The sequence below is a fragment of the Brassica rapa genome, chromosome A07 (genome assembly GCF_000309985.2).
Source record: "Brassica rapa cultivar Chiifu-401-42 chromosome A07, CAAS_Brap_v3.01, whole genome shotgun sequence".
NCBI lineage: Eukaryota > Viridiplantae > Streptophyta > Magnoliopsida > Brassicales > Brassicaceae > Brassica > Brassica rapa.
The window spans coordinates 13,416,815-13,428,749 of record NC_024801.2 but is presented as its reverse complement, the minus strand read 5'-3'; the positions used below and the strand labels follow the sequence as shown (position 1 = coordinate 13,428,749).

The 11,935-nt window shown below is 38.1% G+C and overlaps 4 protein-coding genes and 1 long non-coding RNA gene across 10 annotated transcripts; 2 read left to right on the top strand and 3 right to left on the bottom strand.

Moving 5' to 3' along the window:
* Nucleotides 1-521: 521 nt before the first annotated feature.
* Nucleotides 522-1,152, bottom strand: LOC103829340 (multifunctional methyltransferase subunit TRM112 homolog A). Its single transcript, XM_009105000.3, has one exon. The coding sequence runs from the start codon at nucleotides 1,029-1,031 to the stop codon at nucleotides 654-656; it is 378 nt and encodes a 125-aa protein (XP_009103248.1). The 5' UTR covers nucleotides 1,032-1,152; the 3' UTR covers nucleotides 522-653.
* Nucleotides 1,153-2,901: 1,749 nt separating this feature from the next.
* On the top strand, nucleotides 2,902-4,971 carry LOC103829339 (probable protein phosphatase 2C 9). The gene is made up of 6 exons (XM_009104999.3): nucleotides 2,902-3,110; nucleotides 3,192-3,263; nucleotides 3,375-3,614; nucleotides 3,816-4,092; nucleotides 4,179-4,333; nucleotides 4,416-4,971. The coding sequence occupies exons 2-6, from the start codon at nucleotides 3,228-3,230 to the stop codon at nucleotides 4,551-4,553; spliced, it is 846 nt and encodes a 281-aa protein (XP_009103247.1). The 5' UTR covers nucleotides 2,902-3,110; nucleotides 3,192-3,227; the 3' UTR covers nucleotides 4,554-4,971.
* A 264-nt stretch (nucleotides 4,972-5,235) lies between these two features.
* On the bottom strand, nucleotides 5,236-7,216 carry LOC103829338 (14-3-3-like protein GF14 epsilon). Its single transcript, XM_009104998.3, has 7 exons — nucleotides 6,958-7,216; nucleotides 6,277-6,583; nucleotides 6,102-6,189; nucleotides 5,911-6,020; nucleotides 5,683-5,831; nucleotides 5,558-5,592; nucleotides 5,236-5,472 (listed from the first exon to the last, which is right to left on the bottom strand). Exons 1-7 carry the CDS (start codon nucleotides 7,022-7,024, stop codon nucleotides 5,467-5,469), a joined length of 762 nt encoding a protein of 253 aa, XP_009103246.1. The 5' UTR covers nucleotides 7,025-7,216; the 3' UTR covers nucleotides 5,236-5,466.
* An 86-nt stretch (nucleotides 7,217-7,302) lies between these two features.
* LOC103829337 (methyl-CpG-binding domain-containing protein 8) lies at nucleotides 7,303-9,482 on the bottom strand. The gene is given in 3 exon segments (XM_009104997.3): nucleotides 7,303-7,579; nucleotides 7,581-7,923; nucleotides 8,298-9,482. Coding segments are annotated over 3 exon segments (1,380 nt in total). The 5' UTR covers nucleotides 9,248-9,482; the 3' UTR covers nucleotides 7,303-7,492.
* Nucleotides 9,483-9,685: 203 nt separating this feature from the next.
* LOC108869031 lies at nucleotides 9,686-11,207 on the top strand. Of its 6 annotated transcripts, none has more exons than XR_004449220.1 (4): nucleotides 9,686-9,889; nucleotides 10,079-10,183; nucleotides 10,347-10,466; nucleotides 10,499-11,207. It is a non-coding gene; the product is annotated as an uncharacterized LOC108869031 (long non-coding RNA). The 6 variants fall into 6 exon arrangements; XR_004449216.1 differs by lacking the exon at nucleotides 9,686-9,889 and having other exon boundaries at nucleotides 9,896-10,183; nucleotides 10,499-10,786; nucleotides 10,931-11,207; XR_004449218.1 differs by lacking the exon at nucleotides 9,686-9,889 and having other exon boundaries at nucleotides 9,896-10,183; nucleotides 10,499-10,786; nucleotides 10,912-11,207.
* The last annotated feature ends 728 nt before the right edge of the window (nucleotides 11,208-11,935 follow it).

Here is an 11,935-nt window from a genome sequence, read left to right as displayed (position 1 = left end):
ATTTTATTTTTCTTGGTAAAAAGTAAACACTGTATGGTTTCTTGAATTTAGGGGGAAGAGATAAATAATCATTTCTAGGTATTTGTGTAACTTTTGTCAATAGATCTTGACATCACCAAAAACATAATCCTGATTAGTTCTTCTCTTACCTAAGTAAACAAGAAGTAGACCTCAATCAAATGCATAGGAATTTGAGGGGGGGGGAGCCTTCTGAAAAATAGAAATATGAAGTCAACCTCAGAACACATGAACGGGTGAAATATATAATTGTCAAATTGTAGAAACCCGGCATGACAACAACATTTTGCTACTTCAGCGGACTTGTAATGAAAGATCAATGCAGACATCTTGCATCAACACTCTGTATTTTGGACTCCGGATTCTGGTTGGTTCGTTTCCTAAGCGGGCCTAACATGTTGGGAAGATCAATGAAGACCGTTTGTTTAAACTAACCATCATTCGTTTCAAACTTCATACTCATGATGCCAAGTTGAAACTAACCATTAGATTGTCTCCACTTCATCGTTTAAGTATCAGAGTGAAATCTAATTAAACCGGTTTAACAGAGATTAAGAATATTAAAACACCCAAACGGTTTACTCAATTCAAGAACCGTAACAAAACATTTAAAATCGAAAGATGATTAAATTCAATTAAACCTCGTCTTCGTGGAGAAGCATGTTGGGGATACCCTTGTTAACCGGAAACTTCCTCCCAGTCTCGGGGCAGACAAGCGCGCCTTCCTCTAGGTGAAGCTCGAGCAACGCGTGGTGGAGTTTCCTCAGGAACGTCTCGTCGGCGGATTCGATCACCGTTGCGTCTGGAGAATCCACCGGTAGCTCGGCGTATCCCATGGAACGGGCAGCTTCCACGAGAGCCTTCCACTCGATCTTGGCGAACATGTGCCTCAGAAAATCAGGGTTGAAATCGACCGCCTTCTCGACTACTTTCTCAGCTTCGATCTTGAGAGGAAAGCCGTTCGTGACTCCTTTGATGTTGCAGGAGAGCATGTTGTGCGTTATCAACCTCATCTCTCTCTCTCCTTCCCTCGCTCTCGTCTCTGGTTAACCTAGAAAATCGAAGAGGAGGAAGAAGAAGAAGAATCTTATGCGGCCGAGGGTTTTGATGAAAGGTCGAAACTACCCCTTACGACTATTTTAGCTTTAATTAAAGCCTTTCTTTATATTACTTAGCCCAAACCATTTTTATATACTCCAACTCCTGCAAAAAGCCCGGCCCATCAAAATGTCTTAACGCTTGCACTTAAACCAACTTTATTACTAGTAGCCAGCTAGTAGCTAATGCCATGCTTATTAGATTTATTTATTTGGTCTTTTTACTGGATTATCAGTTTCATCTATTTCCAATGAAATACCAAATCATATATAAAGTACTTAAAGATTTGATATATTACGGAGATAAATCCATAATCCAGAATATATACTACACTCACCCTCACTTCTTCGCACGGAGAAGTAAAAACATAAGTAGTTCATTTTTAATAGTATTTGGATTTTAAGCAAAAGAAAGAAAAATAGAAGTTGCGGAAGTACCGCAGCCTATTCGTGAGCGTTGAAAAAACAAATAGAATCTGGAATTGTGAGTCCTCTGGCTGTAACATGTAGTTTAGTGACTTGTTTAATGTTTTCATGTCGTCATTGTATCATCATCCAAACTTAGTTTACTCTCCATGCAAAGAAAAAGAACTAATAAAATTAGGCTAGGCTTTAAGTTTCATTTAAAATGGGTTGGGCTCACAAAAGGCCCATAATTGGAAATGAATACATCACTACTGACCTATAAACCTAGTTTAGAGGAACGTATCAGGGATTACTACACCAACAGATTCATTGTTTCTGGCAACAAATCTCTTGTTTTAGTAATCGAATATACAAAACTTACTACTAATACTAATAAATGTGTGAATCACGTAACTACCTAAGTTTTAGTGATGATGTGTTTAATTAAAAACCTAATTAAAGGGTCAAAAGTCATGAAATGTGTGCGAATCACATTAAATGAATCAACAAAAAGATGGCTAGTAAGCGCGTCCAAGCCTTTGACTCTTTCAAGCCTTTATTGTCGCACTTGTTGAGATTCTGGTAATGAAATAAGAGACCTCATATTTTATATTTTCTCATTTTAATATCGTAAACTTCTAATCTTTTCTAATCACGGTCCAAATAGGCAAAATGTAACTTCAACGCGATCATTTAAGCCATCAAATCCATCAAATTGAATAAACTAGTTCATATCATATCTTCTTCTCAAAACGTACATTTACTTTATTTAAATGTTTTTTATTTTCTTATATTTATTCCTTCTTGGATATTTTTGTTTAAAGCATTTTTATCCATTTTATATCTTTTTAAAAATAAAAATTCTAAATAAAGAGTTTTAATACCAACATATTTTTATATTTTACATAAATGCCAATTTCTCTTACATATGTTTTTTTAATCAATATACATTTTTGTTGAAAGATACTAGAGTCATGAAGTAAATTTTACCTAACATTTTTTTTTCATTTCTGGATACTTATTTTCTTATCAAACCTTAGGAATATCATTATCTTTTTGTACATTATCAGTCTCAATAGTGAAAACGCATGTATGTAACAATAACGTGCATGATAAATGAGAAGGCAGAGAAATTCAACTTGCAGCCGATGAGACCAATTTAAAATGGCAGCCTCTTAATTTTGTTTGACTACTAACCAGACCATTCTTTGCTCCATAATTTTTCTTAATAAAATCATTACAAAAGCAAGAAAGTAAAAAAGACAATTCAAAGGTGTGTTTAGTGTTTAGTCAAATCTAAATTAACGCCAAGAAAGAAGTCTTTTTGGGTCACAATATAAATTTTCATAATATAGGGCGTAAATCAAATATTTAATACTTACAAAGCACGCCAATGCAATGTCAAGAAAATACAGATAGCTCCAACTTTATTTGTGTCTTCACTGAATAAATATGGAAAGAAAAATTTCGCGTAGGAAAAAGACATAAACGAAAGAGAAGTGAAGACATTTGTCGGAAGAGAGAGGACTTTCGTGGATTATATTGTTGCTACCTCCGATTGAAACACGCAAATTAGGGTTTCATTACAAGGTTAGAAAAATCCACTCTTTCAATCTTGCTTAATGATTACTTAAACCCTTTATTTGATTTTGATTCGTGAATTTTTTGCAGATTGTTTGTTCATTAGAATCAAACGAAGAAAAAATAATGGGAAAGTTTTGTTGCTTCACTTCCGATTCCGAGGTAAAAGCTTCTTCCTTTCAGACATGTGATTCTGTAATATATCTCCTTTGTCTGTTTCTTCTTGAAAAGTTTTGAGTTTTGAGGTTATGTTCTCTTGGTGTGTGGGTTTAGGTTATGGGAGGACAATCATCATCAAGATCAGGTAAAGGAAGAAGTGATGAAGGGTTGATCAAGTTTGGCTTTAGTCTACTGAAAGGCAAAGCTAACCACCCCATGGAGGATTATCATGTAGCTAACTTCATCAACATCCAAGACCATGAACTAGGGCTATTCGCAATTTATGATGGTCACATGGGTGATACTGTCCCTGCCTACTTGCAGAAACACCTCTTCTCCAACATCCTTAAGGAGGTAAAAAAGAGTATTTTCTCATGGGCATGGCTTAAGTGATTATTTTAATGTAGTGTTCTAAAAATCGGTCTAGCCGGCGCCTATGCGTCTGCCTAGTCACGAATCGGACTTAATCGAAATGATATTTTTAAACCAATTTTTTTTTTAAATCGGTCTAGACGCCTGCCTAGCGATTTGAATTAATGCTTTGATCATATTCAGGGAGAGTTTTGGGTAGATCCTCAAAGGTCTATATTAAAAGCTTATGAGAAGACAGACCAGGCCATTCTTTCGAATAGTTCTGACCTCGGTCGTGGCGGGTCTACAGCTGTTACTGCTATATTGATAAACGGGAGAAAGTTGTGGATAGCTAATGTTGGTGATTCACGAGCTGTTCTTTATCGAGGAGGTAAAACAATGCAGATGAGCACAGATCATGAGCCTCGTGCTGAAAGGTCGAGCATTGAAGATAGAGGTGGATTTGTATCCAATCTACCAGGTAAAAAGAGAAGCAAAATCTGATAAACACTAGCTAGCTTTAAACCATTCTTGATCATTATCTAAATGAGTTGTGATGTTGAATAGGTGATGTTCCTCGGGTGAATGGTCAGTTAGCTGTGTCTCGTGCCTTTGGAGACAAGGGACTTAAGACACATCTCAGTTCAGAACCTGACATTAAACATGCTAATGTTGATAGCCAGACAGATATTCTTGTCCTGGCAAGCGATGGCATTTGGAAGGTAGTTAATGGCATATTATTAGACCAATTTTGATTTAGAGTGAAAGTGTTGATCTATGTGCTAACTGATTGTGGAAATGAAGGTGATGACAAATGAGGAGGCAATGGAGATAGCTAAAAGGGTGAAAGATCCACAGAAGGCGGCCAAGGAACTAACAGCTGAAGCATTAAGAAGAGAGAGTAAAGACGACATATCTTGTGTCGTTGTCCGGTTCAGATGACAAACTGTGGAATGTAGAGGGAGATGGTTTGTTCTTAATATAATAAACCCTGCATTTTTCAACCAAGATTCATTAGGACACAAAGCTTGTTTCACTGGATTTCGACTCTTGGACCGATCTAAAGTTTCGACTTCTGTCACAGATTCGTGTGGCTATAGCTTATGTGCCTTCGTTGTTGTGTAAATTGTGTGTTTTATGAAGACAGAACAAAAAAAAGAGTTGGTGGGTGGACACTGGTTACTGGCGACTGGTGGGGATTGTGTTATATTATTATTGGTTGATTTGTTATTATAAATCTTCGGAATATAAAATAGTATATGATTATTATTTAAATGTGAGGTTTGCATATGTTAAAACAGATATTTGCTGTTTTGTATGAGATTTACATTGCTAAACAAATAAAAAAATGTTTAAACTATGCATCTTTCAAATGATTAGGATTAATCAGTTGATTGATTGTTCATTATCTAGATATGCTTCAATGTACATTATACGAACAAAAGCTGCGCCAAATAACATATTCATAGATTCATTGAAGACAATCTTTTGAGCAAGAGGTCATATGGTAAAGAAAAGAAAGAGAATTCAACAAGGTCGGTGACAATGGTATAATCACATCAATTTTTTAATAATGAAACTTATTTATTTTGAACACTCGAGTCGAGGTTCTTAATTCGTCAAAAGTGTGCAAAATCCAAAATGCATAGTCTCAATTCAACAACAAAGAAGCAAACTAAGTGTATGACACCAAGCATTTGTAGTTACGTAGTAGGTTGTAGAAAGTCAAACATCTGAAAACATAATCAAGAACGACAATAAAATATAAAAAAAATTACACATTTTTTTCCGAGCAACGACACTTGCTGTCTTCGGATGCAATGCATCAAGGGTCGTTTCTCTTCACACACAGGATTCAGTTCTGCAATGAACCAGTAGAGTTCCCATGAGTTCTAGTTCTCAATTCAAAATGATAAAAAATAAGATGTAAAATGTGTAGTTCATACCTCTTCTTTAGGCTCATCACCTTTGGATTTCTCTTCTAAGAAAACAAACAAGAAAAATGTGAGTGCTAAGATTCAAAAGGCTCATTTGATTCTATGGAAACTTTCTATCAATTAAGACTTATTACCTCCTTCCTCGGGGAGGTCAGAAGTCCACAAGGTGAGGTTGTCTCTGAGTAGCTGCATGATAAGAGTGCTGTCCTTGTATGACTCCTCGTTGAGGCTGTCAAGTTCAGCGATTGCATCGTCGAATGCTTGCTTAGCCAATTGGCATGCGCTGTACAACACATAGTTTCAAACTGTTATGGAAAAGACACAACCGATTCTGCTGTAGTTATTACCAAAAGAAACCAAACCTTTCAGGAGAGTTTAAGATCTCATAATAGAAAACCGAAAAGTTCAAAGCCAAGCCAAGTCTAACTGGATGTGTTGGTGCCAATCCAGTCTCTGCAGCAGCAACAGCAGCCTACAATCCCAACCATATTGTTCATCAGTTTTTCTAAACACACACACAAAAAAAACAAAGACAGAAACATGATCCAAGAACCTTGTAGGCTTCAAGAGACTGATCTGCAGCTTCCTTGCGCTCAGCACCAGAGCTGAACTCTGCCAGATAGCGATAGTAATCTCCTTTCCTACATAGAAACAGTAAAGCCAAAACGGTTAAACAAAGAAGAAACCATCCAACCTAGATAATCAAGAAGCAGAGGATGGTGACTAACATTTTGTAGAAAAAGACAGTGGACTCCACAGCGGTAGAGGAAGGAATGAGATGCTTATCAATGACGGACAAGATGTCATTACAAACTTTGGCAAGCTCCTCTTCAACCCTCTTTCGATAAGTCTGAATCCTCTTGACATTCTCCTCGTTTCCCTTGGACTCTTCCTTCTGCTCAATGGAGGACAGTATCCTCCACGACGCTCTCCTCGCGCCGATGACGTTCTTGTAACCAACAGATACAAGGTTCCTCTCCTCCACGGTGAGCTCCACATCCATCTGAGCAACTTTCTTCATCGCCTCAACCATTTCTACAACAAACAAAGTACACAAAATCAGATCTTGAATTATCCAATGACTTGAACCAAATGTAGGTAAGAAAGTTTCATTCTTTTACATCAAAGCTTGAAAAGTTTCAGACAGAAAGTGGAAAAACATAGATCTATTTTCAAATTCAGTTATGTAAGAAGATAAAATTTTCTCAAACACAAAAGATCAAGACTGGTCAGAGTAACTAACATGAAGCAATAACATTTGTAAGAGGGTGTTCAAATCAGATTTATGTAGATCTATATAGAACCAACACATTCATCGGAAAGATCTGAAGCTTTTTGACAAATAGTTTTGTTTTCTTTGCGTCGGAAGAGTAAATCGAAGAGTGGTATTTGATAAAGGAAACAAGTACCATCGTAACGTTCGGTTTGCTCAGAGAGCTTCGCCGAGTAAACCTGCTTTTCCCTCTCACTCTCCATGTCTTTCTTCTCTGAAACAAACAATGGATGCTCTCGATTTTTTGATTTTAGAGATTAGTGGTAACCCTAGGAAGGCTCTGATGCTCCTGCTAGTATACGTGGCCCCGTTCGATCTACTTTTCCTTTAGTCAAACAGACTCTGAAACTACACTTTCGAAAATTATAAAAGCAACCTCAAAACTTTCAAGTTTATTCATAAGGAACCTTATGAATAAACTAAATATAATTGTTCAAGTAAACCCATCAAATCCGGAGAATGATGCTTTCATTAACTAATGAACTCGCTGAATTGTTGTTTCAACTTGAAGAAAAATCTGGTTTCTATCAATTGTTTTGTACATGTACCTTTCAAATTCGATTATCCTGTTGTCAGCTAAAACATGCTTTGGCCAAGCATGGAAACGCAAAATCTTTTTTAACTACAATGAGAAAAATCAATTACTTCACAGAAACTCAGAATCTTCTCGGTTAAGATGAACGGCCGAATTGAGCTTCTGAGTTCAATAGAGCCGCCAATTTCTCCATGTTATCATCTCTTTTCTTCATATCGTCTACCTTTGTTGTCTCCATTCAGGAAATTTGCTGCAGGGATCCCTTTTTCGTCTTTCTCCACCACTCTGGTTTTCACTGGATCTGTTGTATTGCCATTTTCTGCGCTTCTCGCTTCATCGGACACCTCCTCGCTCCTGGTTCTTTTACTCAAAAGGTTCTGGTTCGTTACAGGAAAGTCCATGGAAGCAGAGTTGCCTACGAAAGATTCGTTAGTAGCCATCACTGGTTGTTCTAGAGTCTTGTTATCAGATCGCAAAACACTGAGCTGGTTCCTACTTGCAGATTCAAGAAGAGATTGCAGATATGTGGAGACTTCCTTGCAGGTCGCAAACTCCTGTCCATGAGGACTGTATATACAGTGAAGAAATAACCCAAAAAAGTAAGAGAATATTCATAATCATCAACTAAAAGTGATCAACACTAGAACAGTAAAGAAAACAGGGACTCATAATAAGCAATTGTTAAACATAATGTTCAAGAAGACAACAAGCAGGGCAGTCAAAAGTCTAGTAGTAGAAACCAAAACACCATAATCATATACGTTTCCTGACTACTTTAAGGTAAGCTAATGCTTTTTTGTTTTGTCAGCGGTAAGCTAATGCTATTCGTTGGTATAACCGTGAAGATCTCAGGGCTTGTTTCACGTCTACATCCTAAACTTGAAACCTACTCGTTCTAAACAGAACGGTGAAGACAAAGAAAGGCTGAACATTTATTATACCTGATGTAACTCTGACAAGCCAGCCATAGGCTGCTACCTTGCTTTTTGATGGAGAGCATAAGCTTCCATCCTCTGGGCAAGTATCCTCCCAAATCACAAGCTTTCACAACTTTCTTCTTCTTCCCAGCATTCACCCATTCACCACTCATCTCTTCCAAGAAACCTAACAACTCTTCCATGGTCACCAGCCCCATAGTCATCCTCCTCAGCTCCTCTCCATATGGATCTTCTCCAATACAAACCAATGCAGTCAGGTCCACCACTGTACCTTCTCTGTTCTCCAAGTTCACACTCTCTTCCTTATCCTCGATCTTGAAACCATCTCTCTTCTTTGGAGGACGACCTCTCTTTCTCTTCCCTGGATTTAACTCCATGGAGATTCCTATATCGCTAGGGTTCGGAATCTTTCTCGGCCGCCCTGGCCTCTTTCTTGTTTCATCACCGGAGATTCCCTGAACCGAATCAAAATAAGGATTCCGATACACAATGCTGTTACTATGGATCGGAAACGAGATCAGTGGCTGACCTTCGACTTCATCCTCTCGTCCGTCTTCTTCCTCTTTCGTCTGAGCCGAATCGACGGAGAACAGAGATCTGAGAAGCGATGCGACTTCTTCGCGGGATGAATCGTCTCTCTGGCGTCGCGGAGAAGGAGGTCTCGGCGGTGGAGGGTGGCGCGCGAGGCGGAGGCGGAGGAATGTCTGTTTCCGACTCCCGGCGGACTCATTGAAGACGGAGCGATCGATTTTCGGCGTTAAATCGTCGTCTCCGCCGGCGGAAGCGAGAGAGGACGAAGTAGACGGGGAGAGAGAGGAGCAGTGAGAGAGCGCGCGAAGTTCTGATTGGGATAAGAGTCGCGTGTCGATTAACGGTAAGGATTCGGCGGATAAACGATCTCCGGAGCCACCGATGAGGTTATGGTTGTTGTTCCCTAGGTTTCCGTCGTCCATGGAGGTAACCACCGTGAACACGTCAGACGCAAACGACGGATCAACACCAGCATTCAATTTTAATTGTTCGCTCTTGACTCGCTTCCCGGTTTGCTTTATCCAATTATCGATTAAACCGGTTATACCAATGCAACCGCGACTTTAGAAATAGTTTTTATGGGCCAGGAAGAGGCCCATATCGTTGGGTCAATTATGTAACGAGTTTTTCGTCGACTTGTATCTCCTTCGCTGTTTCTCTTACCATCAAAATGACAAAAATTCTCCCAATAACTCAGCATCTATGGGTCTACCGTCTACTGATACAGGAAAATAGTTGGAATCTCAAACCAAATAATTGCTTTGTAATGATGATTTCCGGCCCACGTAACGTCAATGGCCTTAGAGCAGGCGCATTAGAAGATGTAATGGGGTTCATGGGCTCAAGTTCCTAGGCCCGAATTGATTTAAAAAAATGAAAAATGACTTTAATTCATTGAACCGATCCTTAGTAGTGAACTCGTATGAAGCGGTTCAGACCACGTGTCAATCAGTCACTGCCTTCTCTTTCCTTCTCCACATCCTCTTCTCGTCTCTTAAGGAAGCTGGAGTTCGGTAATAAGTCTAGCTTTAGCTTCCTCCACTCTCTCTCCATCTCCTTCCATTGTTCATCCCCTTCTCTCATCTCTCCTCATTTCATCAGATTCAATTCTTTCTCCTTTCATCTCTTCTCTGTTTTTTATTTCTCTTTTGTAACAATCAGAGGAGAATGGTGGTGGTCTGACAAATTGTACCTTATTCCTTGTGTATGTTTATTGAAATCAATATATCTACTTGTGTGTTTCTTCCTCGCAGTGGTGGTGGTCTGAGAACCAGCGCTTCATGTAGTTCGGACCTCGAGAAGATATGTAATTGGTTCGCGGTGAAGGGTCCGGTGAGAAGTTCGAGTGCCAAGCTGAGGTTCGTTTCTACTAAAGTTTTGATTTTTAGTCATGGGAACTTGATTTGAATGTGAAAGTTTGAGACTTTATCACTGGCAGGTGAGCAGATTGTTGGATTTGATAGTTCATAGCTTATATAGTCACAAGAGTTGATTGAATGCGTATTTTGTATATGTTTACAGTAATGCAAGTGATGCTTTGATAAGCTGAGGTTCTTAAGTGTGACAGAGCCTGCTTTGCTTGGAGATGGTGGTGACAAAGGAAGAACTTATAGACTGTCTGTCTTGGAACCATTGCTCAGAGTGGTACTTCCAAATTCTCGAACGCTCTTAAGGTTTCATTTTGTATTCATGATTGCTGTTTGTTGTAATTGTAGATGCTTTAGCTGTTAACTCTGATGGTCGTTACTTGACGACTAGAGGAGTTGATCGCCATGTTCATAAGGTCCAATTTGTCTCAGCTTTTATGATTATGTGTCTACAGGCCTTTACAGGTCACAAGAACACTGTTTTTTCCCTATGTTTCAGACACAGAACTGCAGAGCTCTACTCTGGTTCATTTGATCGAAGTGTCAAGGCGTGCACTTACGGTTGGGAGAGATAGAATCATGCAACTACACATGGTAATATGCTGTCTTTTTTGTCTTCCATTGTTGGAGATGATGTTTAATGCCTGAGACAAGTCGTCTGATTTACCATGCACATCTGCCTCTGACTCTTTGTGTTCTATATAATATATATTCTGTAGTTTGTGTATTGTGTTACAGGAAGGTAGACAAGGCAGAGAAGCTTGATGGAGGAGAAGGTGGCAAAAGGGGTGAGTCATTAGTGGCGAGGACATTAGGTGTTTAGAGTGGAGAAGACCCAAGCTCCGGTATGTGACTAGAAGACGGTGACGTTGGAGATAGAACTTTGGGTTTAGAATTTTAGGTGTAGGTTTAATTGTTTTTAAAAATATTAGTTAAGTTTGATATATCTATCATAACTATGTAACCAATTTCAATATATAAAAAATTTAATATAAATTTGTATTTTTATATTTTATATTTTTTTTTAATTTTTAATAATGCTAATTATTGTATGAATAATCTTTGTATGTTCTTGAATTTTCAATGTATTGAATAAAATTTTTATGTTATCTATTCTTAATGTATTGAATAAATTTTTTAAAAAAATTATAAAAGATTATTATATTTTATTCATGTATTGTTAATTAGTTGAAAGTTTAAAAAAATATAAATAATAATATTTTATTCATATGAACCTCTTCTTGAGATTCACTAATGCAAGAACACAATAAATAGAGGTTCAACACTATTTATGGTCCCATCAAAAAAATATTAAAAAATTCTTATGAACCTCAAGAGGGAGTTCACTAATGCTGATGCTCTTATTTCGCAAATCTAAAGCACTGAATTTGGACCTACAACGGGCGAAAAGAAAAGAAAAGATAAATGGGGTGAGAGATGGTCGAACTCGTGACCACATGAGTACTAAGTAACCATGACCCCTACGCGCTAGCTAACTGCGCCACCACCCCTTTGTTATTAAGGTTCATTAAGGGCTTTTGAACGCACTTTCTGTTTAGAGTTAATTGGGCCCATATACTATAAGAATGTAGAAATTAAGGATCTACCTTGAATAGTATTAAGTTGGACCGATTTCATATCGAGAAAATACATAAACGTCCTTTTTCAAACTTAGAGAAAATATTATTATAGTATATATTTAGAGGGTATCAGTGTCTTTTCATTTGGTCGAACAGTACAATA